The 24,330-nt window shown below is 39.4% G+C and overlaps 3 protein-coding genes across 18 annotated transcripts in view; 1 reads left to right on the top strand and 2 right to left on the bottom strand.

The window, feature by feature from the left end:
• The window catches only part of LOC113637378 (interaptin-like), a 482,239-nt gene that overhangs the window by 192,740 nt on the left and 265,169 nt on the right, over positions 1–24,330 (bottom strand). The window lies entirely within an intron of this gene.
• Positions 504–10,571, bottom strand: LOC125145515 (translationally-controlled tumor protein homolog). The gene is made up of 4 exons (XM_047818641.1): positions 10,540–10,571; positions 10,422–10,432; positions 9,023–9,122; positions 504–1,018 (listed from the first exon to the last, which is right to left on the bottom strand). The coding sequence occupies exons 1-4, from the start codon at positions 10,569–10,571 to the stop codon at positions 616–618; spliced, it is 546 nt and encodes a 181-aa protein (XP_047674597.1). The 3' UTR covers positions 504–615.
• Positions 6,307–24,257, top strand: LOC125145486. Its single transcript, XM_047818531.1, has 6 exons — positions 6,307–6,415; positions 18,021–18,111; positions 18,541–18,843; positions 21,343–21,627; positions 22,515–22,621; positions 23,890–24,257. The coding sequence occupies exons 2-6, from the start codon at positions 18,051–18,053 to the stop codon at positions 24,217–24,219; spliced, it is 1,086 nt and encodes a 361-aa protein (XP_047674487.1). The 5' UTR covers positions 6,307–6,415; positions 18,021–18,050; the 3' UTR covers positions 24,220–24,257.

The following is a 24,330-nucleotide window of genomic DNA, read 5'->3' on the forward strand; positions in this document are numbered from 1 at the left end:
ACAAAAAGCCGCCTAGACGGTGGACTTGCGCTCAGGACTTTCTAGGATTCTTTCTACGAACACACTAAACAGCGCAAAGCTGTGAACTCGTACTGAATATTTTAAAGGCGTAACAGCTGATGAAAAAGCAGAGACAATTGTAGACGAAAATGAAGAGGGATTTTATCTTTTCGACATTTTCGTCTCGTCTTTTTTTTCATCAACAATAATGCATGTTAATTTAGTCTTAGTCAGCGTTTTTGGACAATGGTGCAGTCTTGTCATCGTCTCGTCTTAGTCATGAAAAAAAAAGGTTGTTAACGAACATATTTCATCTCGTCTCGTCTGACGAAATTAACACTACCATAAAGTGAGCTGCATCATTTATATCGTCTTGCCCTGACAATGCAAAGCTCTGATGTGATCCAGCTCACTATTGTACTGTTCACCCCCACCTGAGCTGGGGTGTGGAGGGGCTGGGGTGTGGAGGGTTTCTGCATGGACAGTGATTATAGGAATCTAAGCAGTGGCCATTGGTCCTAATACTGATGGAGTCATGTGGAATGAGTGATCTGATCCAAAAGCTTTCACGGCCAGCCACTGATGAGAAGCAGCCAGGGACACGAACGGGGTAGTTTAGCATTTCCCCAACTCAAGACTGTCTTTGAAGAAAAGCATGTACGGTGTCAGTCCATCCTCACAGAAGTCGAGCAGACCGATGGAGCCATCCAGGTTCATTGAGTCACCTGTGAAATACTGGAAATTCTTGATGTTGCCAATGGTTTTCTTGACCTCAGCTGGAGCAATAGACACGAAGGGCTCTACTCGTTCAGGACACGTTTCCTGCAGTTTGGCCTTCACCGCCTTCATGTAGTCCTTGATGTAGACCATGTAAAACTTCTTGTCGTAACTGGTTTCCTGGAGCTTGTGGTTGAGGACGATGTCGATGCCGCTGACTGTCATCAAATCACAGCCATCATCCTGGACCTCTGCGGACACGTTGCCACCGATCAGCAAATCATTGATGTCCCCCTCTGCACTCGTAAAATGTCCACTAACACACGCACTCAAAACACACACTCCCTCCCCCACACACACATGCACACACACAAAAACACAAATTGGGCATTGCATTTCATTAGGCCTCCAGAAAAGAATAAAAAGCCAAACATTTGTAAATATTTCACACTTTTGATATACCTTTGCCTAGCAGAGGGCAAAATATGATCTACCGAAATGATGCTACACACTGTCAGAACTTAGAGCCACCTCCAAGTGGACACATCGCAGGGTGATCTCCACACTTAGACTTTTGGTCAATGAAGACTGTTTTAGACTTAACTGATAACTTTATAATTACTACAAACAAAACACTGATGCCCCTTTTCCACCGAGGCAGTTCGAGTGCTGGTTCGGAGCCAGAGCCTAATTTAGAACCAGTTCTTTCTGTTTCGACAGCCAAAGCACCGGCTCCGAACCAGGAAAAGTGGTAAAAAAAGTGGTAAAGTCCCGCTTGGGGCGGGAGCTGGGGGCTACGTTATGTACTTTATCGATTACAATCTCCGTTTATACAGATTACCCGGAGCTGCACGTACACATTTTATTCGCCGAGTTTGGACGCCAATGTATGTTCGCAAAGCCATGAGCATTAACAGTAAAGCAACATCCGCCATTGTTGTTGTGTTTGTGTTTGCCGCTGCTGCGCTAACGTTGCTTTGACACGTGACACGTATACAGTGACGTCACACTCGGCACTGTGATGGCTCTCTAGCCGGTGGAAAGGCAAACCGGTTCTTAGAAGGTTCGCCAGTGGAACCAACTTTGAACCAGCACTAGCGCTAGCTCTGAACCAGCACCCGGTTCTTTCCGGTGGAAAAGAGGCTTGAGAAAACTCCTCAGACTTGTATGAGAATGAGCAAACTTCTTTATTGTGGTCAATCAGCCAACAATTCTCTAAGAGAAATTGCCAAGTTGAAAGTAACAAATGAAAAACCCAAAAAGAGCATCTTCCTGCAATCAAAAACAAAACTCTCAAGACGTTCTTGCAAAGTAAAGTTTTTACACACACACACACACACGCACACACATGCACGCGCAGGGCTGCCGCCTTCATCTGGCCAGAAGAATTTGACACACACTCACACGCACACACCCGCACACGCACATACACGTGCACGCACACACACGCACCCCAACCTCAGAAAATCTCCTCAATATATACCCTGGCATTCCTAGGCGCCTCCTCTATGGTTCCCAGTATTTCTTAGAGTCCCACGGAGAAGTTCCACCTGGTGACCTTCCTCATATCACCTTATTTACCGGCATCACCTCATATGTTTTCTAAATACACTAACATCCTGTTCCCTAATTTCCCCTTATTTCCCAGCACCTTTTACCCATATGCCCATTTATGGATTTTCCTCCCCTTAGATCCCAGGACCTGGGTCTGGGAACCAAGATCTTCTTCATTCTACATAACAGTTTATGAGCTAAGGTCTGGGAACCAAGGTCTTCTTTATTCTACATAACACTTTATGAGCTAAGGTCTGGGAACCAAGATCTTCTTCATTCTACATAACAATTTTGTATTTGTTATTACAAATGTGCTCAAAAGAGCCTTACTTCCTGGTGAAAGTGGAGGATTAATCCTTTTTTTACAGCTACAATGAGGAAGTTTCCTCATTTCATTTCTTACTATTATATATGATTTCTACTGATTATATAATTGATTGATTATATGTTAGCTTTATAAGTTTGAATTATGATAAAAGTTCTTGATTATATTGGTTATGTTGTATTACTGTTTTTGCTAAGTCCTTGCTGTTATAATGTTGCTTTGTATATAATGTTACTGTCTATGTTGACTCCTTAAGCTTACTAAACCTATGAGCTGAACATTGTTATGATCTCAGTCTGTCACTTTCCAGACTGGGCTTGCGCTCACATGCATATTTTAAGCCTTGGTTTCTCTGTTTCCACTAAAGGTCAGGTTCCCTTTAGACCCTCAATCTCAGATTCAGCAGGTCCGTCCAGCTGGTCGCCTGATTCAGTTGTCTCGCCCTACTCCCTTCATGAGGCCTGTTTCAGCTGAACTTTTGATTTTAACTTCCTCACACATTGTTGATCAGAGAGCTTAGACTGACCAGGCCTGACAGCACCGAATCTGGTTACTTTTACTAAGTTTATGATTACAATAAACATCTTTGTCCTACAACATCGCCTACATATGTCTTTTGACACCAATTGTAATATTTTGCAAGGCTTAATACTTTACTTTGGTTATAGTATTGTAAGGAATAATACTTTAATTATTTCTACTAAGATTTTTCACAACAACACACTCACACACACACACACACACACACACACACACACACACACACACACACACACACACACACACACACACACACACACACACAAGCACTGGGCATAGCAATTCATTAGGCCTCCAGAAAAAACAAAAGCTACTCATTTGTAAATATTTCACACTTGTTAGATGCATTTGTCCAGCTGGGGGCAAAATCTGATCTACCAACAAGCTTTACACACACACACTCACACACAGACACACACACAAGCATTGGGCATTGCAACTCATTGGGCCTCCAAAAAAATAATCATTTTTAAATATTTCACACTTACAGTATATGCATTTGTCCAGCTGGGGACAATGTCTTCTCCTCTCTTTCTCTTCTACCAACAAGCTTTACACACACACACACACACACACACACACACACACACACACACACACACACACACGTTGTGTTTTCATATTCAAATCATATTTGTTTCCTCTCTTATTTACTGTATGAATTTAGTTGCATCAGTCAGCTTTGGCCTGGAGATATGCTGAGTAATGTTTGACATTTATCAGTCAGTGGTTATCCAAAATAATATTTAATAATTTTTGCTTATTTTACTCAATGCATGGCAAAATTTCATAACATTTATCATTCATAAATGAAGTATAATAAAAAAACATAAGGAGGTAAACGAAGTTTTATTCACATGAAATTATGGCATGTTTTTGAGAGTGTGTGTGTGTGTGTGTGTGTGTGTGTGTGTGTGTGTGTGTGTGTGTGTGTGTGTGTGTGTAGTCTGTTGTTGTTTGATCAGATGAAATCAGGTGGGCAAAATAGTTATTACAAACAGAATGGTAATAATTGTAGATTTTTTTATTTATAAGCATTCAAGTCAATTTGACCTGGAAAAAAACAGGTTTTATTATTTGCTGACTTTAAAAATGGTTTCAAATCAATCTCCTGCCCTTGAAATATATCAGCCTCTAATTGTGCATCAACTTTTGTGCCTCTATAGTGAAAATAATTCAAAATTTCTGTTTGTTTGTTTTTTTTTACTAAAAAATGAGCCATTTTTGTAAATAAATAAGGTTTATTATACCGAAGGTAAAGAAAAGGTAAAAAAAAAAAAAGGCTATCATATACTTCATTTTTTTATAAGCAGTCAAAACAGACAAGGTCAATTTGACTCAGCACTCCTAATTTGTATCCCTGCTTAGACTGCTGCCCCCGCGACCCCGCCCGGGATAAGCGGTAGAAGAAGAAGAAGAAGAAGAAGTCAGAAAATAACAACATGGGGCTGCGGTTTGTCCGGAATGTGTAGATAATAAACACATATATACTGATCAGTGGCCGAGCAGCACGTACGGAATCACTCACAATAGACACTGAATCACTCGCAGTAGATACCGAATCACTCTCAGTAGTCAGTGAATCACTCACAGTAGCCACTGAATCACTTGCAGTAGCCACTGAATCTGTTCAACTATTCTAAAGAGAATATAGGGAAATATTACATAATTAATTTGTGTTTCCTACTGGCTAAATTTAACATACATAAACAAAAATTTGCTGGCTCTAAACCTATCTTTTCTCTATTCAGAGATGATCTTGACAGGTAATTGAAACTATCCTTCTTCCTCTATGGTTTAGTCTCACAGCTCTTCTGTGCCCCATTGCATTATGGGACAGCACAGTGTGCATCTGTGAGAATGTGAGAATACTGCTGCTCTGGGGTGCTGCTTTTCACTAGGGCTGGGCGATATGGCTGAAAACTGTATTACGATATCAGTGTTTCATATCGGTCGATATCGATAATTATTGATATTTTTTATGACCCATTTAAAATAAGGACCAGGAGAAAAATATATTACATTTAAACATTTTTTTTTTATTTTAAACTTAACCTTCCTCTGATCATAATCCCCTCAGTTATTAAGACAGAAATGTTAACAACCAGGAAAACTCAAATAAATAAAATGTAAACATAAAAGTCACAATGAACACTTAACTATTATCTCTTAACATTTAAGGAACAAAATGAAATAAAATGTAAGAAATGCTTAATAAAGTGTAATAAAATAGTGCAAAGTGTTAAATATAAACATAGAGAAACCTGAGAATTTAGTGCAAGTTTAGTGCTAGGAAGTTCACGCTGTTCACCTTCTGGTGAATAAAGTGTGTAAAATATGTGCAGAGTTTTGTAAACATAAATAAAACTGAGGTAGACTGAGATACATCTGTAATATAAAAAACAAACCTGATACACTACAGTAACATTGTTTGAAATATAAAACCTGCAGAAATATGAAAAAGTAACAAGTTTTTCTGACTCTAATCAAACTTGAAGTTGAACTATTCAAGTATATTTTCAGTCCAGCTTTATTTACAATTTCTTCGCTCGCTGTGGCTCATTTTCTGCTTATCAGTCGCCGGTCCTGGCATTGATGGACTCCCTGTAGACTTTTATAGGTCATTGTGGGATGTGGTGGGCGAGGATGTGCGCTTAGTGCTCAATGAAAGCCTGTCTAGGTTCACTGCCAGTTAGTTATTTGAGGGCTGTGATCACCCTTCTTCCTAAGAAAGTTGATTTAACAGACATAAAAAATTGGCGCCCTGTCTCACTCTTGTGTAATGATTATAAACTGCTTGTGTAGTGATTATAAACTGATTATAAAGTCCTAGCAAACCGGTTGGCTGAAGCACTGGTTCATGTCATTCATCCGGATCAAACCTATTGCGTCCCCGTTTGTTAGTATAACAAAACGCGATGTCCAGATCAGTGTGACATTTTTTTAATCTTTAAATATATTTTCCTTTAATAGTCTAAAAAAAATCTCTCTCTCTCTCTCTCTCTCTCTCTCTCTCTCTCTCTCTCTCTCTCTCTCTCTCTCTCTCTCTCTCTCTCACACACACACACACACACACACACACACACCACACACACCACACACACACTCAAAAACACACACAAACACACACACACACACACACACACACACACACACACACACACACGCGCGCTTAGTGATGACGTCACCGGATGTACGAAAGCGAAAGTAGAGAACAGGGTGTGTTTTTCTGTAGTTTAATCGAGACAACAGCGAGAGAAAAGTAAAGCGCTTCTCCTGGTGAGTAGATTACAGATATTCCAGTATTATACACTGCAGATTGAGGTTTACACACTGGAATGTGTTGATACAGAGCTGTAATGTAAGTGAAGTGTGATTATTTTAATGGTGAACGATCAGCTCGGTGTCGGTGTGTTATAGCGGATCTGGAACAGGGTGGGGTTTATAACGGTCTGGTGAAGTCGGGGCCTGAAACACACACACACACACACACACACACACACACACACACACACACACACACACACACACACACACACACACACACACACACTATCTACTTTATCTTTACTTCTGCTCTTTGTGTTTAACTGCTTATAATGATCAATATTTGCGCTTAGATTTTTATTTTTTGCTGTTTAAGAAATCTAGAATCTGCATTTGTTTCGCTTCTGCTTTAACTGTGTCTCTCACTGCCGACGACTGTTTTAGAATCTATTGCGAGTGATTCAGTATCGATTGCGAGTGATTCAGTATCTATTGCGAGTGATTCAGTATCTATTTTGCGTGATTCAGTGTTTATTGTGAGTGATTCAGTGTTTATTGTGAGTGATTCAGTACGTGCTGCTCGGCCACTGATCAGTATATATGAGTTTATTATGAACACAATCCGGACAAACCGCAGCCGCCATGCTGTTATTTTCATATGACTTTTGTGGTATAGTGAGATCTATTTATGTCTGTCCAGCAGGTGGCAGTAACGTAATGTCTTGTTAAACTGTTAAAAGCCTGAGAAGAAGAGCTATCGGCGCTCACTGCTGTTAGACACATAACGTGTGTAAGTTTGGCTGCTGTGATGTGATGTATTCTCATATAAAGCGGCCATCAAGAAAGACTTCTGTGTGTTTGCTGGTTGGTATTTCAAGATACAACAACTTTTGACATCGTAATAACCGACAAACCTTTTTTTATGTTTAAACCTTCATCAGGTTATGAGTTTATTCCGGTGTAGTTAAACAATTAGAGATGAAGCAGAAGGAACAATGTTTATCTCCACAGCACTTAAACAGAGTCACCGCCCTTCTTCCTCTATGGTTTATTCTCACAGCTCTTCTGTGCCCCGTTGCATTATGGGACAGCGCAGTGTGCATCTGCTTCATTCTGCAGAATCTCAGAGGAAGCAGCAGATCATCAGGTTTTTCTCATTTCCTGTTCCAAGAATAGTGAGAATGTGAGAATACTGCTGCTCTGGGTGCTGCTTTTCACCCTCTGTAGTATGTTAGTGGGGTAATAGGGTAATAAGGAATTAGTGTATTAGGGTAATATGAAGTGAACTCAGTTCTCACCACAGTATCAGAACCTCACAGGTTCACACCAGCACTGCTTCAGTCTGTTCATAATCTTATTGTGCGGAATTATCTGTCTGTCTGTCTGTCTGTCTGTCTATCTATCTATCTATCTGTCTGTCTGTCTGTCTGTCTGTCTGTCTGTCTGTCTGTCTTTTTCTATCTGTCTATCTATCTCTTTTTCTCTCTATCTGTCTATCTCTTTTTCTGTCTGTCTGTCTGTCTATCTATCTCTTTTTCTATCTGTCTATCTATCTCTTTCTCTCTGTCTCTGTCTAGCTATCTCTATCTCAGCTGCTGAATTTTCAGCACAGTTATCAGCAGGGGGGCATTTAATTAGACAAAAGCCCCTGGGCTACAGCATTACTATGGGCCCCTCCCTCCCTCCCCATGAACAATTTAAAATTGAGCTAATGTACGAATACATTTTAATTGTCTACCTTTAAAAAGTTTTTTGCCTCGTTTTTCTTACTGCAGAGTCTTTGTTGATGTTGATGTTGATGTAAAATCCAGTTTCTGGTGATTGTTGCTCTCCAGAGACATTAAAGCTAGATGACAGACGCTCCTGGCCCATAACAGAACACAGCAAGTTTTTCACCAAGGCCAGTTTTGACAATGACCTTTCACCGCTAGCATTTGTTACAGGTAGCGTGAGAAATAAGCAGAGAGCGATGTCCATGTTTGGAAATACAGATGCTAACGGACGTTGTTTTATTATCCTCATAAATGTTCTTGCTGTGGTGTCCGCACAAATTTACACATTACTGTATGTGGGATATTGATTGTAAGAGACTATACGGGATTCACACTTTTTTATTTTTCTTTACTAGTGGACTGAAAAAAAATTACAATATAATGTCATTGTGATAGAAAATAAAAAGACACAAATTAAAATTACAAAAGGTAAAAATAGGAGACAGTTTTTAGGCAGAACTTTGCATGCCGCACTATACAGTGCCATCTGTCTCTACCCCCTGATGTCCCAGTCTGTCGGGCCACAGATTTTCATCCACATCACAACAGGTATCATTTCTTGCAATACAGTGTGGAAAAAAATCTTCTGGAATGTCTTATCCAGCATCTGAAGGCTTCCGCTGTGATGTCCTCACATGCTGCATTCATGGCAGCCAGCAGGGTCATCTGAGTATGTGGCTGGCAATCATAGACCTTCCACCTCCATGCTGAATAGAACTCCTCACTTGGGTTGAGGAAAGGGGAATCGGGTGGGAGAAATTGCATCAGCATCCTGTTATAGGTCAGAAACCATTGCCTGATGGTGTTTAAGTGATGGAAACTCACATTATCCCAAAGTATCACATACTTTGGTAAATCATCTGGAAATGGACCCCCCTCATCATCAGGGATGAGAGCCCTATAGAGGGTCTCTAAGAAGGTGAGGAGATGCTGTGTGTTGTAAGGGCCTATAAGGGGAATATGAGATAGCACACCCTGCTCTGACATAGCAGCACACATAGTGATGTTTCCTCCCCGCTGGCCTGGCAAATCAACAGTAGCTCTGTGGCCGATGACATTTGGACCACGTCTTCTGCTTTTGCTCAGATTGAAGCCAGCATCATCCACATATATAAAGTTCACTTGACTCCAATTACATTATACGCTACAACCCAGAAGATACCCAATTAGTTATGCACGTTCATTTCATTTCACAAGATACAGTTATATCAAATGTACACATATTGCATGTTTTTTTCTACAGCTATAGCAGATGTACATAGGTCACACAATGCTGTATTATATATATGTCACTATAAGAAGTTTATGTAAATTAGATAAAGTAGCCCATAGATGTTTTACCTGTAGATACTGGTACTGTTGCTCCTTCACTCTGTCACCATTCCTTTGAGATGGTACACAGTTCAGCTGTTTCATGCTCATGTGGTGTCTCTTCAACACCACATTGATAGTTGAGATGCTAACAGACTGGATGTTTTCAAATACATTATTATCTTCTACAACAGCCTTTTGTGTTTCCCTTAACCTAATGGCATTGTTTGCTCAGACCATGGTGCAAATAGCCTCCGCTTGTTGGGGTGTGAAAAGGGGTCCTCTGCACCCCATGAGGTAATCGTGCAGTCCTGTGTGGAAAAAATGCACTAATGCAATACATTTATGCTTAGCTATGTTAGAGCAGTGGTTCCCAACCTTTTTTTCGCCGCGGACCGGTCAATGTTTGATAATTTACCGCGGCCCCACTGGCGGTGGGGGGTGGGGGTGGGTTTTGGCGGCTATACAATTAAATTAAATTAATCATTTTAATTTAATTGTATTTAAACATGCCCTTTTACCTCACTACAGCGCTAAATCAATGAGAACCCTGAGCTTGTTTCTTCTTGTTTCTAATTTGTGGGTTAAATTTGAGCAAACACAATGTACACGTACACCAAGCACTGTTAAACATGAGAAAGTACCGGTGAACAGAGAGAAGAGCGATACACACCTTCTCTCCAACAAAGCTACAACGCCACTGCCGCTTGCAGCCGCTCAGCTCCAGACGTCACTTAAAACCCGGCCCGATATCATGATATTTTGCGCATGCGCGGTATTGGTGCGGCTTTAGGTGACGTCTCTCAGCTCCCGGTTAACCTCTCGTCCATGGAAAGTCGCACAAACCCGAGAGAAATACACCACAGTAAATAAAATGGAAATCATTTAATGTTCCATTTGTGCGGCCCGGTACCATTTGGTCCACGGACCGGTACCGGTCCGCGGCCTGGGGGATGGGGGACCACTGTGTTAGAGAATGTATAGAAACACTATAACAGCACAGTCCACACTGGTGGATTACATACCTGTTCTCTCTAACAAATTCTGCTGTACCCTCCGACCTGCCTCAGCCATTGTGAGGCCATGATTGACAATATGGTTCACAATAGTGGCTCTAATTTCATCTGAATTGTGTCTATTGTCTCTGGCCTCTTCTTCCTCTTCCTCTATTTTGCCTCCTTACTAGTGATGTTATCAGTGAAACCGAAGCTCCGAGGCAGGTGTAAAAAAAAAAATTAACCCGGTTTTACATTGAAGCTTTGTATTTAAGGTTGATTCGTTCTGGCAAAATCACCGTGACCAATGAAGTCCGAAGCTTCGTTTCAAACACACCCACGTGACTGCTTTCTTTATCTGATTCAAAGGTTTAAATTGAGTGGCGACCCCCCGGAGGTGCGCCCCCGTGTGTTGTATTGTAGTATTAAATTAAATTTCACGAGTTTACACTTTACAAATAAGACTGTCTATATAGTCATGCGGAACAGGTGGACACATGACTGCTGATTGTTAATAAAACATTAGTAGTCTGTAAGGCAGAGTTATAATCATGTAAAGTGTTGTCTGCACTTATGTACCTTCAACATTCGTGAGTTTATTTTTGTTTTTTAAAAACAGTCAAAAATGTCCACATTCACCATACAAAAAGTTATCTTTATTACACTTTTGTTTGGAGTTACCATGCATATGCATTCTAAGGACACTTTAACTCTGGACTTAGTGTATGGACAGTGCCACTTTATACCACTATTTACACACCATACTGCACCTGCTCACTTTAAGGACAATCTTTAAAAAAACATACACATTTATGTATAAATTATGCTATACATTATTTCATATTCTTCACATATTTCATATTTTTATATAGTTTTTTTTATATAGTTTTCTTATATAGTTTACACTTTTTTATTTATTCTCATTTTATTTTTTGCTTTTTTATACTTTTTTTGATATTCTTTATTTATACCGGATAGTGGCATATAAAGCATTTCACTGATATCGTACCCTTTATGTATGTGTATGTGACACATAAAATTTGATTTGACATGCTTTGGTCATGTATTTAATATTTTGATTAATTTATTCTATTAATCTTTCCTTAATTTGTCAATCCATTAATTTTTGCTTCTAAAATTAATACGTTTTTGGTTGTGGAACATTCTGTGATTAGCGCTTTCAACCAGCAGAGGTCCTCATCGAGCTCTGATTTGAAAGCTTTGAGTAATGAACCTTTTTCCGATACAGTTGGGTTGAAAGCTTCACTGCTTCAAGAAAAGCTTCACATTAGCCACCTATTCTTGGTTCTCGACCATGTCGTTTCCTCATTGTTCATCCATTTTCAACAATTGTAAATCTGTTGTTTTGCTCTTCTTACATACACTCACCAATTTAAAGGTTCACAGATTCAAGCCTTGACCTAATTTAAGAGAACTAGTTGATTATAGTAGATCTGAAGGTGTACACACCCTTCATTAGTGGCAGTCAAGGTTCATCTGCACAATTCATCAGTTCAAGACACATTTACAAGAAAAGTTTAATAGAATGTGAAGAAGAAGAAGAAGAAGAAGAGCTTGACAAATTTTGACAACTGTTTTAACCATTTTGCACTCAGTGACTTGTGCAGTGAACTGATGCCTAAATGTTTTGGGGGTTCAGACCATTTAGGTGAACCAGTATAATACATTTTGATCAACAACTGATAATGTAGGAAACAGCAGACACTTGTACACAATCCATTAAGTGATGTACCAAAGGCATTCACAATTTGATCAAAGCAAAGAGAAATGTTCTTATGATGAGCAACTGAAAAATACAGTTTTTCTCAGTCACTTCTCAGATCAGAAACGTTCCAAAGCGACTGAGAAAAACTGTATTTTCAATTTCAATTGAAACATATGACATTGTAAACCAGCATTTTGGCTTTTTAAACAACAATCTGTCCCTGACTCAAGAAGAGCTCAGATTGTCTGCATTGAACTTCAATATGAACTAGGGCTGAAACGCGATTACCAAAAGTGGAATCGAGGCAAATTCCTCTGCCTTGAAGCCTCTTTTAATTCATTTTACAGCTCACGTCACGTTCTTGTGCATTATTTTGTGTGTGTGTGAGAGAGAGAGAGAGAGAGGGAGAGGAGACAACCTGCTTACGTCAAAGTTTAGGGATCTTTTGATTTTGTGGTGCTTGCTAGCACGGGCCTACAAACGGAAGGGCGCGATAACAATGTCAATGAGCAAAGAGAACTACAGAAAATGTCCAAAGGGAACATTGCTTCAAAGCTCATGGCAAGCCTCAGTTCTGAGCATGTTGATATGTTTACCTTTCTTCATTGCAATCATATGCTCCTTTATAAACTTTTAAAGCCCACACATGTTGAGAAAGAGACTGTTACATTTGATTAACATATATACTTAAAGCACTCTGTGTAATACCATGCATGGTCTCTAGTTCCAAGTTCCTGTCCATGTTTTTGTCACTTAGGGTGCTTTCACACCTGCCTTGTTTAGTTCGGTTGAATCGTACCAGAGTTCGATTGCACATTTGGTGCGGTTCGTTTGGGCAGGTGAGATTGCAGCAATCAAACTCTGGTGCGCACCAAAAGCGGACCAAAGAAGCTTACGAGGACCTCCTTGAAGAGGTGGTCTCGATACGCTTTCAAACCAACTCTGGTACGGTTCGTTTCTGGTGAGAACACGATCCAAGATCGAATAGACCCTAACTGCAAAAGTATTGCGCATTTTGGACTAACCAGCTGCCGTTAGTGGGTTGTTGGCCAACATTTTCAGAAGATGAGCATGTCACAGTTTCGCAAAAGTAATGCTCACCGCCTCCTGAAGTGTCTTACGATGGTCTTCGCCGTTTGCAAGTGCATTTAAAATGATATTTTCAAGCCGATTGTAGTAGATTACAACCACGAAACATAATTGCGTGCAGTCGTCTCTCCATGGTGCATGCTGTATTTTCCCTGTATTTTCCTCTTTTGTTTACTTCCAGAGTTTCGTTGTTGAAATTTCCCGCATGTTTATTCTGACTAATCGAGAAGCAGTTTAGGAAATACAAAGGACACGTGGCCAATGAGTGATGTGGATGTTATCACATGACTGCATTTTTGGTTCGTTTCAAACTGGTGCGGAACAGAACGATCAGTGTGTGAAAAAGGGAAGACCACCAAAAACTGCTAAAAAGCTACAATGTATCATTTTTTGCTTTTTGGACCAAATGAACCGAAACTATAGGTGTGAAGCACCCTTAAATACACACAAAGCATTTCCAAGGAAGACAGTAAAGTTTTATGTTATGTCTGAGCTGTAGATTTAAAATCGTTTAGTTCTGAAGTAAGTTGCATGACTTAAAGGCAAGTATTATTATTATTTATTTGTTGTTTGTTTGTTTTACTGTGTGCCCTTAGTTTTGATACTTTAACAAAGTATTTGAAATTAATTAATGTTTTGTTTTTGCATCTCAGAAAAGGGTTCATTTAAAACCCAGAATGTTTGGCAATGAAATGTACTTAATTCTTCTCAGTCAAACTTGTCATTGTTCACAGTACAAGTACAGACAGAGAAACCAATGGGTATCTAAATGTTTATTGTGATAGAAAATATTGTTGTATACATTGCATAATATGCATTTTTAAAAAATAAAAGTTCATTTTTTCTAAAAAAGGAAACCAATATTTTGTTCATTTTAAGAGACCATCTTATTTTCTCTTATATATTTAATATTGCTCTTTAATTAAGACAAAAATACATTTATCCGTTTACTCAATTAATCTATGAAAATTTTCGGTAGAATTTAGAATAGAATACACGATTACTAAAATATTCGGTAGCTACAGCCCTAATATGCACACAATCGGTGGTCCAGCTCTGCCAACAGTCTGTCAATCACCTGTATAAAAACGCTTGAAGAAAACAGATCTCGCCCTGACGTCATTTTGCGCTTTGTCTGTCGTTGTAAGTCCGCTTTATACACCGCAGACACTGTAGGAGACATCTGCTTTGCCGTTGCCTCAAAACTGTCACATTGTTTTCTGAGCTCTGCCACAAAGTCCCTCAGTGATCTTAACAAATCTACAGCAACACACAAGTCAGTATCAACACTCTGGGGGATTGTGTTCATCTTATAAAATGGCTGCAGTGTTGTGTTCCACAAGTTACACAGAAAAGCAATTTCCAGTTTATCCATTATCTTGTTTAGTCGACTGGCTTCATCACGAGTGGTCACTTGGTGTTTAGTGTCATCAGCTATTGTTCTCATTGATTCTTGGATATTTGCATAATATAAACAGAGCGCTTTGGTGGCTTGTGCCTGCGCAGACCACCGCATGTCAGAGAGTGTTTTCAAGGTCTCTATTCTGCTGTTTGGTTGTAAACCAGCAGTGATGGTCTTCCATTGTGTTGGTGATCTCAAGCAAATTAAGCGTATAGGCAGCACACAGGACCCATTCAACTAAAGGGTTTTTCTCTTCAGTTTGTGACTGCAAACCTTTATAGCAGCCACACATGAAGCTGGTGTTATCATAACATTGGCCTCTGCAATTATAAAAACATTTTTCCATCTTTTGTAAAGAGATGTGCAACAGATGTGCCACATCAGGGTTAGAAACAACACTGATTGAAAAGTATTTTGTGACCTTGATGTCATTCAGGATGTGACCAAGAACCTTCTGCCTTCAGCTGAATAAATTCTTCACAGGTCACATGAGAAAGATAAGAAGGGTGTCTTTTTCCTGCATTCCCAAGTTTCTCAATGTGTGCTATTAAGAAGGGACTGAACTGGGGAATTTATTCTAAAATTCCAATAAAATTCCTGTTGTTGGGATTAAAAAAAGCTGAGCTATGTCTGGAAATTGAACAACTGCTACCACCCTTTGTATCACTTCAGACCAGAACTCGTGCTCAGATTCAGATTGTTTCTTTAGCTCTGAGTCCTTTCTCTGCACCTTCTAGCAAATAATGTTGCATGGCTTTAAGGTGTGTCTCAGAGCCTTCACGCTCCACTATGAGCTCTCTTGCATGTTTCTAATCATTAAAACTGTTTGTGAATATGTTGGTTTTATCTCCAAACATGTTACATGTAAAGCAAAACGTTTTTCCTTTTATGAAGGAGAATACAAACCCCATTCTCTAGGCACACGCAAGTTTCCAAGTTCACGTCAGAAAGAGCTTTGAAAAAACTCACGTTTCTGGTGCTTATACACGTGTACTGAAGCCGACACATCAAAGTTTTTATTCTGACACAGTTCTGATCCATTTGGGGTCCAAATATTCTAAATATAAACTGTCTATTTTATCTTAAAATTGGATCTTAACATAAAGTCTCGTTTACGATTCTCTCAAAACAGGTCAGGTCAGTGTCAGGTCTTGCTGTGCCTATTCCTTACTCTTGCCGGCACCACCACCAGGTTAGATGGCAGACATTCTCAAGTAAAATTTTTCCAGGTCGATTATTTCGATTACGTTCCCATTAAAAACACTACCGCGTGTGGAGTCACGTGACCCCGCTCCGTTACGTTACATTATTCTGCCGACATGTCGAGCATGGAGAGCTTAAACACTCAGACAACTGGGCAACAAGAGCAGCTTGTATCAAAGAGAAACGCAGTCTCCGTTGTTTGGACACATTTTGGCTTCGGTAAGGATGACATCGAACAAAATGAAGTCAATTCGCGATCACATTCGCGAAGTCAAATCGCGGTCACATTTTTCTAAAACTGCACAGGACGGTGGACCCATTCTTGAGCCTTACTTTGCACTACATTGACGACGATTGGAAGCTGAGCCAAAGATGCCTTAAGACGGCATATTTTCCAGCCGAACACAGCAGATATGATTGCGCAAGGTCTGAAAGATATGCTTTCCAAATGGGACCTCGCGGAAGAAAAACTTTCAGCCATTACGACAGACAACGAGAAATGCACTGTTTAAAATATTATTTACAGGATATACAAGAGTTATTTTATTTAGAAGAGATACTGCTTACTTTCTACTTTTAATATGAAAAACATTGAAAATAATTTATTTTGTTTCCGAAAGTGCAAGTTATTTATTTTTATTTTTTTTATAAGAACAAAGTGACTGTTCGTTGTAGGCAATGTGTGGTTTAATTTCAGTTGTTCAAGATTGATGTTCAATAAATAATCATAGATAGTAGATAGTGTGTGTTTCCTTCAATTATTTTAAAATCAAGTAATGCACCCGTCATTCAAAAATCTCACTTGTAATATGTGAGCATAGTTCACTGACAAGTTTTGTTTAGTAAATATGAGGCTCCGGAGCCACAAGTGGCTCTTTCATCTCTCTGCTGCGGCTCCCTGAAGATTTGGAAAATAAATATTTAATTTAAATTTATTTTATTTTAGTTAGTTAAAAAAAAAAGTAAGATTATAACTGCCACTTGGGAAATCCGACAAACAGAAGCGGACGCATTTTTAGTTTGCTGCTGCTTGCAAGTTAAAATTTTGATGTCATGCAGGACTATCAAGTGTCACGCATTGAGAGTGACAGTCACTCATTTGGGCCACACATCGTATTTCTCACGCAGAAAAACTTTTTGACTATTTATCATATATTTAACATGCCGCAGCGCCCAAAATATATCTGTCCGCACCGCTATCTCTATGGAACCGGGCAGGAATCAAGCGCGTCTCAGTTCTTAGTCGAGCTTGACACTTATCAGCCAATCAGAAAATAGCACTATCTGGGTAAGATTTAACGCAACAACCAATGAAAAAAATTGGGGTTGCAGGGGGGTTGGAGATGTCACACTTGCCTGTCTTCAAAACTTGAGAGCCGAAGATGACTCAATTAAACATTGAACATTTTATTTGAAAGTAACCTTCAACTCAGCGTCTTTTCTGTTAAGGTTAGTTCAAACTGTTCAAAATATTTTTGTTTGCTTGCAGAAATAACATTTTGTTTACTCGGTAGCAGTTCATTGATTTCATAAATACAACACACTACAGTTTTTTCTATACTTTCCATAAAGGTAAAAAACGATATATGCAGTGTTCTTCATTTTAGATGTCAAAAGGGTTTTGTGGCTCCCTGTGTTTTTTTTTCTGTGGGAAACGGGTCCAAATGGCTCTGAGTGTTTAAGGTTGCCGACCCTTGATCTAGCATCTTCTAAAAGCTGACTAACACGAGTTGTTACAAAGGTGTTTGTGTCTGCAGGCTTGAAATATCCTGTGAGTTTGGGGATTTTTGTTAAGCTGCTGGTTGTGTTGTTCTATCAATTTGTACACGTTTCTTTTTTGTGCCGCTCTCGTGCTTCTTGAAATCTTCCATCTTTCACACTATATGTTTGTATGCAGTCACTGCTTACTGGTTGATGGAAGGATGCACCCATTATCCAATCAACAGCAATTACACAACCAATTTCTTTTATATATATTTTAGTTGAGTGTATTATTATTATTATTATTATCATCTGCAAACCTAAAAATCTTTTTAAAAATAAATGTTTAAATAAATGTTTAACAAATAAATATTAAATGAAAGTAAAGTGTCTCCTGCTTTATTCTCCACCTGTACAGTGCTGATGGTGGTGTTGTGTCTCCTCAGCCATGCAGCTCTGCAGCCTTCATCACTGTCTCCTCTTCTTCCTCATCCGAACATTCACTCTTGGTAAGTGTCGTTACTATACAATAAACACTACACACTATACATTAAACACTATACAATAAACACTACACACTATACAATAAACACTACACAATATACATTATACACTATACACTCACATTCACTACTGGTCGGTGTCAGTGCACTCTAATTACACAAAAAACACAAAACAACACTACACACTGCACATTACACACTATAACTACACAATATACACTACACAATGTACACTGCACATTACACACTATAACTACACAATATACACTACACAATGTACACTGCACATTACACACTATAACTACACAATATACACTACACACTACACATTACACACTATAACTACACAAAAACCACTACACACTGTACACTGCACATTACACACTGTAACTACACAATATAGACTACACACTCTCACTTTATTCTCTCTTTCAGCTCCTGTCTCAGCTCTTGAGATCTGTTCTACACGGGGGAAGCTTCATCAGCCAGTGACGCTCTCATGTACATCTACATGTTCTGGTTCATTGATATGGAACTTATATTATAGTCGTGATGTTGTCCTGGCTGAGTGTAATCCGACATCATGCTGGGCAGACAAGGGATTTAGTATCTCTCATGATAAATACCTGAAGGGAGATTTCTCTCTCACCATCACTAAAGCTGATTACAGTCAGAGGAACGTGTACGCATGTGAATGTAGAGACTCAGACTACGCTCTTGTGCGCCTTGTCATAGAGAGTAAGTGTCTTTATCTCTTCTTCTACTGATAAAACCTTCATTGTGAATTATTAGGATCATAATGAGAGTGAAGTTCATCAAACAGTGAGGGTTTAATACTGAAATGACTCACATCAGGATTCAGACCTCAGACGTAACTACAGACTTCAGCTCTATTCAGAAGTTATGTGAGAGTCACACGTGTGGGAGGAGTTTATCTAAAACAGAGACGTGTCTCAGTTCCACTTTTTCTGTCCTGACTTCAGCTCGAGTGATTCGTCAGGATTAAGTCCAGCGCTGCGTCTGAGAGTTTGATGGAACTACAAAATGTCAGAGTAACAGGGTTCATATAAGGTGCTTAAAGTAAACATTTAGAGATTTAAAGTCTGGTCAAATTGAAAATTGGCTTGTTTTGTTTAAAAGTGCTTATATTGAACTAAAAAAAATGAAGTTAATTGTTAATGAGTTAATTCCTTACACAAACTGCTGTAATTCAGAAGTGGCTGTTGGACTGATATGAAAAGTGTCACCTCACAGTCACCTTGTCTAGTTTTATGTGGAACGTAAGGGTGGGACTGAGGCTGTGTTTACACTGAAAGTCTTCATGCACAGATCATATCTTTTTATTTATTTTTTTTGTCTCATCTGTTTACATTCACGTTTAGACACGACTGTTATCTGATATCTGTGTTTACATTAATAACCATACAAAATGACTGATGGTGATAACTTTACTATGCACACGGCAGACCCTCTGCTTCTGAATAAATGTGCTATTATTTTTTATTTAATTTTTTATATGTATATACAGTATATTATATTTCACATCCAGTGCCCATGATACTTGCTTGCATTAAGTTGTGATGGAGGTATTGAATATGACTGGATGGATGTAGACTAGAGGCCTTCTCGGGTCTAAAGAAATGTACCCGACCCGAAGTGACCCGGTTCACTTTTTACCCGAACCCAACGTGCATAATTATTTTTTCTTTTTTAAGAAAGACCCGACCCGAGTCAAACCCGAAAAAAATAGACCCGAGTCCAACCCGACCCGTTAGCAATTTTTTTTAACCCGACTGGACCTGAATGTTGCATAACTCTACACTAAAGTAACCGCTACAGCATGGATTCACAATTGGATTGACAGGTCTGTTTAAACGAAAATTAGCTTACCACCAGCAACACGTCGCCAGCCACATGTCGCAAGCGGTCTTGGCAAAAAGAGGAGAGGTTGGAAAAGGACTCGAGTCAATGCACACATGCGAGATACAGTAGTTCGGGTCTTCTCGGGTCCGTTCGGTAAAAACACATTCATTTTAAATTACCCGAGACCCAATGCCGCTATTATTTTACCCAACCCGTGTCCGAGGTACACGTGAAACTTTTAGACCCGAACCCACTTGGTTCTCTAAGTGGACTCGTGAAGACCTCTAATGTTGACCCCAAAATAAAGGTTATTTTTGTTTGATATTTATCTATGGCTTATTAGATGTGGAGTTCTGCAGTGACAAAAAGAAGCAGGAGATTACATTTATTTCAATGTTTTTAAAAATAAATTTATTTAAGTGCAAGCGTGAGAGAGAGAGAGAGAGAGAGAGACACCCTATGTAAGCAAGAGAAGGTTACACTTTGGTTTAATCCAAAAAAGAAAAAACAGTAAAGTTATCGCCTCATTGAAACATTATGTAGCTTTCAGTAATGAAGCTTATTTTTAAATAAAATTCACCAGGTAGAGATTAAAAAGCAGCTGCTGAATGTGTTTTCTTTCCAATAGGAAAAGATATATAAAATTTCTGCTTCTTTATACAACATTAAACTCTACCTGTCTTTGTGAGCAAGTTTCACTCTCGCCTTGTGATGGCTTGGAATTCCAAGAGAAATCAGACGTGTTTAGATGTAGGTCAGCTGTCCAGATATCAGATGTATATCTGATTAAATACCACATTTGGAAGTGGCTCTGATCAGATGAGAAACATTTCAGGTGTTCAATATGTTGTCTGTTGGTCTTGAAAATAAAAAAATAGCTGCTAGAAAAAGTGCTGAAAAGTCCTTCATGTTCATTAAGTGATGCCTTTATGAACCCTGAAGTGAACTGTGTGTTTTGTCTGTAAATAAAATCACACACACTGTGGAGTGTCATTGAAGGACAAACTGAAATAAATAGCATTATTAATAAATAAATATCATTATTAAATAAATATCATTATTAATAAATAAATATCATTGTCCCTTTAAAGTCCACTAAATGATTTCACCTTTTTTTTACTAAATGTTTTATCAGAGACATTAAAGGTGAGGGTCTGTGGTTAAATTATGTCGATTAGAAACTACTGAAAAACTCAGAAATCTGTCAGCGTCACAGGTGTGAAGTTCATGCAGGTGATGTTCAGAATCTGAAACAGACTTAAGGTGCTGAGGAACCCGACTCTGAACACCAGGAACTTCCCCACATCAACACTGCAGTCTGACTGTAAGCCTTTATGTTTGTGTCTAAATCTCCTGATGTTTTTTTCTCCTCAGCTGTGTTCACACCAGTTCAGATGAAGTATGATGAAGATCTGAAGCTGAAGGTGTCTGTACCAGAGCCAGTGGAGGTGATTTATAAAAGCAGTGATGCAGCTGATAAAGTGATCTGCAGTGTGACTAACGGCTCACTACAGTGTAAAGATGATTACAGACACAGAACATCACTCACTTACCCTGAGCTCACACTGGGTCACATGATGCCGAGGGATAGTGGAAGTTACACCATCCGGGACACCAAGAATAAAGAAGACATTGAGATATACGCCGTGTCTGTGGAAGGTACGTCTCAGTGTGGTCTGTAACATAAAGAGTTTAACACTGAATTATAGGACACACGTCACTCCATAACTGACAGCAGAAATTATTTAGATTTCTAATAAGAATTCTATTAAATGTGGCACGAATCCAGTGAATAGAATCGTCTCAGAATGAAATACCACGTCATCAGTATTTATTAACACGTGATCTTGAAAGCATCCAGGACTTATTAGATTTTATTTGAGATCTTTTAGTATCAGTATCTTTCCTGTACAAACTGATGTGATGACCCAAAACTCCATGATTCTGACTAACTGCTGCTGCTCTCCATCTTGTAGCTCTGTAACTAGTCGAGTCTCTGCTGTAACTGTCCTTTAGCCACATTGCATTCTGGGACTTTGAGTCTGACACTTGGTCCAGCAGCTCCAGTCTGTCTACACTGACTCATTACTACGACTCTGAACATTGAGTGTTTTTATTGTGATTCTTTCCACATTAAACTCCACCTGTAACTGTGCAGCAATCACATTAACAGTGTCTCCCTGTGACATCAGAACAACAGACACCTGAACTTTACAACACAACAACAATAGCAGCAGAACTCTGGACTGGTTCATACTAAAGCCTTCACATTAAAGACAGTGGAATAAATACACAGCTCTTCTGTGGAGGGTTTAATAAATGTCCATTCTGAAGATTTATGGAGCTTCAGTTTGTGCAGAGGGACAAGAGTCGCTCTGTAGTGAAAAAAACACACTTCATTCAGCACCTGTGTGTGTGTGTGTGTGTGTGTGTGTGTGTTTGTGTGTGTGTGTGTGTGTGTGTGTGTGTGTGTGTGTGTGTGTGTGTGTGTGTGTGTGTGTGTGTGTGTGTGTGTGTGTGTGTGTGTGTGTGTGTGTGTGTTATAGAAAAGCCTGGTTTTCCTGCATGGGGGATTGTACTGATACTGATTCTGCTCTGCTGCTGTGTTGGAGCAGTAATGTTCCTACTGTATAAAGGCCATATGAGAAAACAGGTAAGACTGTGTGTGTATGTGTGTGTGTGTGTGTGTGTGTGTGTGTGTGTGTGTGTGTGTGTGTGTGTGTGTGTGTGTGTGTGTGTGTGTGTGTGATCTGCTTCCTCCTTTAAACATGATGTTTATTTCCTTGTTGTGGTTTAAACTGGGTTTTGTGTTTGGTTTCTGTTGGAGATTCCAGAAAAGAACAAGATCTTCCTGAGAGACTTTGTAGTGAAGAAGAACAAACATAAAACCTTCTTTTCCTACAGGATATGATGTAATCTTTACCCACATGTCCCCTGAGACAGGATCTATCTTACCTCAAGTTATTCCTACTGTATGTTGTATAGAAGGGAAAACACACACTGATGTTTCAAGACACACACATACACACACACACAGAGAGACTGTAAAACATCATTGACAGTACTGAGGATTCGGAGTAAAATCCTAGAGACTCAGTCTGAACACAGGCTGAACACACACTTCTCCTCCAGGCTACTAGGTGAATCAGGCTCTGCTGAGTTGGTTCTTGCTGAAATCTAGTGGTCGTCTGCAGGAACCTCCATAAACACACACTACTCCATAGATCGTGCGTGCGTGTGGGCGAGTGTGTGTGATCTGCCACCTGTTTTTTAGAGTAAAATCCCAGAGACTCTTCAGAATAATGCCATCACACACGTCCCAGGTCTCAGGGGGATTAGTGGTGTGTAAGAGGAGAAGGGAAGCAGAAGGTTTCTCCACATCTTCTCTCCTCTTACCTCCTGTTTAGATCTGAATTATATACACATCATTTGTTCTTTTCTGAATCAGTCCCTTTTTTCTTCAAGGTGCTGACAAGCTTCTAAACAACAAACTACAGACGACTCGTCAGATTTAAACTACAGACGACTCTTTATTCTGTTCATCAAATTCATCTGTAGTTTTATTTAAACATCTGAACTGTTGAAGTCGTATTTGATTCATTTCACTGCTGTGTGAAGGGAACAAACATGTTTTCATAAAAAAGAGAGAAACTTTTAAACACATACAAAACTGTAACAGGGCCTCTGTCCTGTGGGGAGTAAGGAGGGAATCAGTAGGACAGACGGACAGACAGACAGACAGACAGACAGACAGACAGGAGAAATGAGAGAGTGATTGTCAAAACTGTAAAAACTTTTTAATTTTATTTACAATAAAAAACATTCACAGAAATTGTTGAGGAAAATGTTGAACAAATAGATAATGTCTAAGTCACTAAAGATGCTGCTGTGTGTGTGTGTGTGTGTGTGTGTGTGTAACAGTTGGAGAGGCGACTGCAACAAGTGGACCAGCTTGTACAGGAGGCTTTAGGAGGAGGAACAGAGGAGAAGATCAGAGAAGCGGAGACGTCAGTCGAACAGCTGCAGCATCAGTACAACAAGACTGTATATGAACTCCAGGTCACAGTGTTCTGCAGGGAAAAGAGGATACAGCTGGTATGTTTCTTATTTGTTCTCTCTCTCTCTCTCTCTCTCTCTCTCTCTCTCTCTCTCTCTCTCACACACACACACACACACACACACACACAGTCTATCAGATTGTTAGAGTTTTTCTCTTTACACTTTATTCTGTTCATCTGTAGTTGTATATAAACATCAGTAAACTGTTTAAGTCGTATTTGATTCATTTCACTGCTGTGTGAAGAGAAGAAATGTGTTCAGACTGTGTTCAGACTGTGTTCAGACTGTGTTCAGACTGTGTTC

The sequence above is a fragment of the Tachysurus fulvidraco genome, chromosome 9 (genome assembly GCF_022655615.1).
Source record: "Tachysurus fulvidraco isolate hzauxx_2018 chromosome 9, HZAU_PFXX_2.0, whole genome shotgun sequence".
NCBI lineage: Eukaryota > Metazoa > Chordata > Actinopteri > Siluriformes > Bagridae > Tachysurus > Tachysurus fulvidraco.

Excerpts from the sequence above, each read along its gene's own strand:
- LOC125145515 (XM_047818641.1), bottom strand. The coding sequence starts at position 10,571 with ATGGCCTCACAATGGCTGAGGCAGGTCGGAGG. Across the intron at positions 1,019-9,022 it reads TTTCCAGATGATTTACCAAA|TGCAGAGGGGGACATCAATG; the intron begins GTATGTGATACT and ends ACATTTTACGAG.
- LOC125145486 (XM_047818531.1), top strand. The coding sequence starts at position 18,051 with ATGCAGCTCTGCAGCCTTCATCACTGTCTCCTCTTCTTCCTCATCCGA. Across the intron at positions 21,628-22,514 it reads ATACGCCGTGTCTGTGGAAG|AAAAGCCTGGTTTTCCTGCA; the intron begins GTACGTCTCAGT and ends TGTGTGTTATAG. Across the intron at positions 22,622-23,889 it reads AAGGCCATATGAGAAAACAG|TTGGAGAGGCGACTGCAACA; the intron begins GTAAGACTGTGT and ends TGTGTGTAACAG.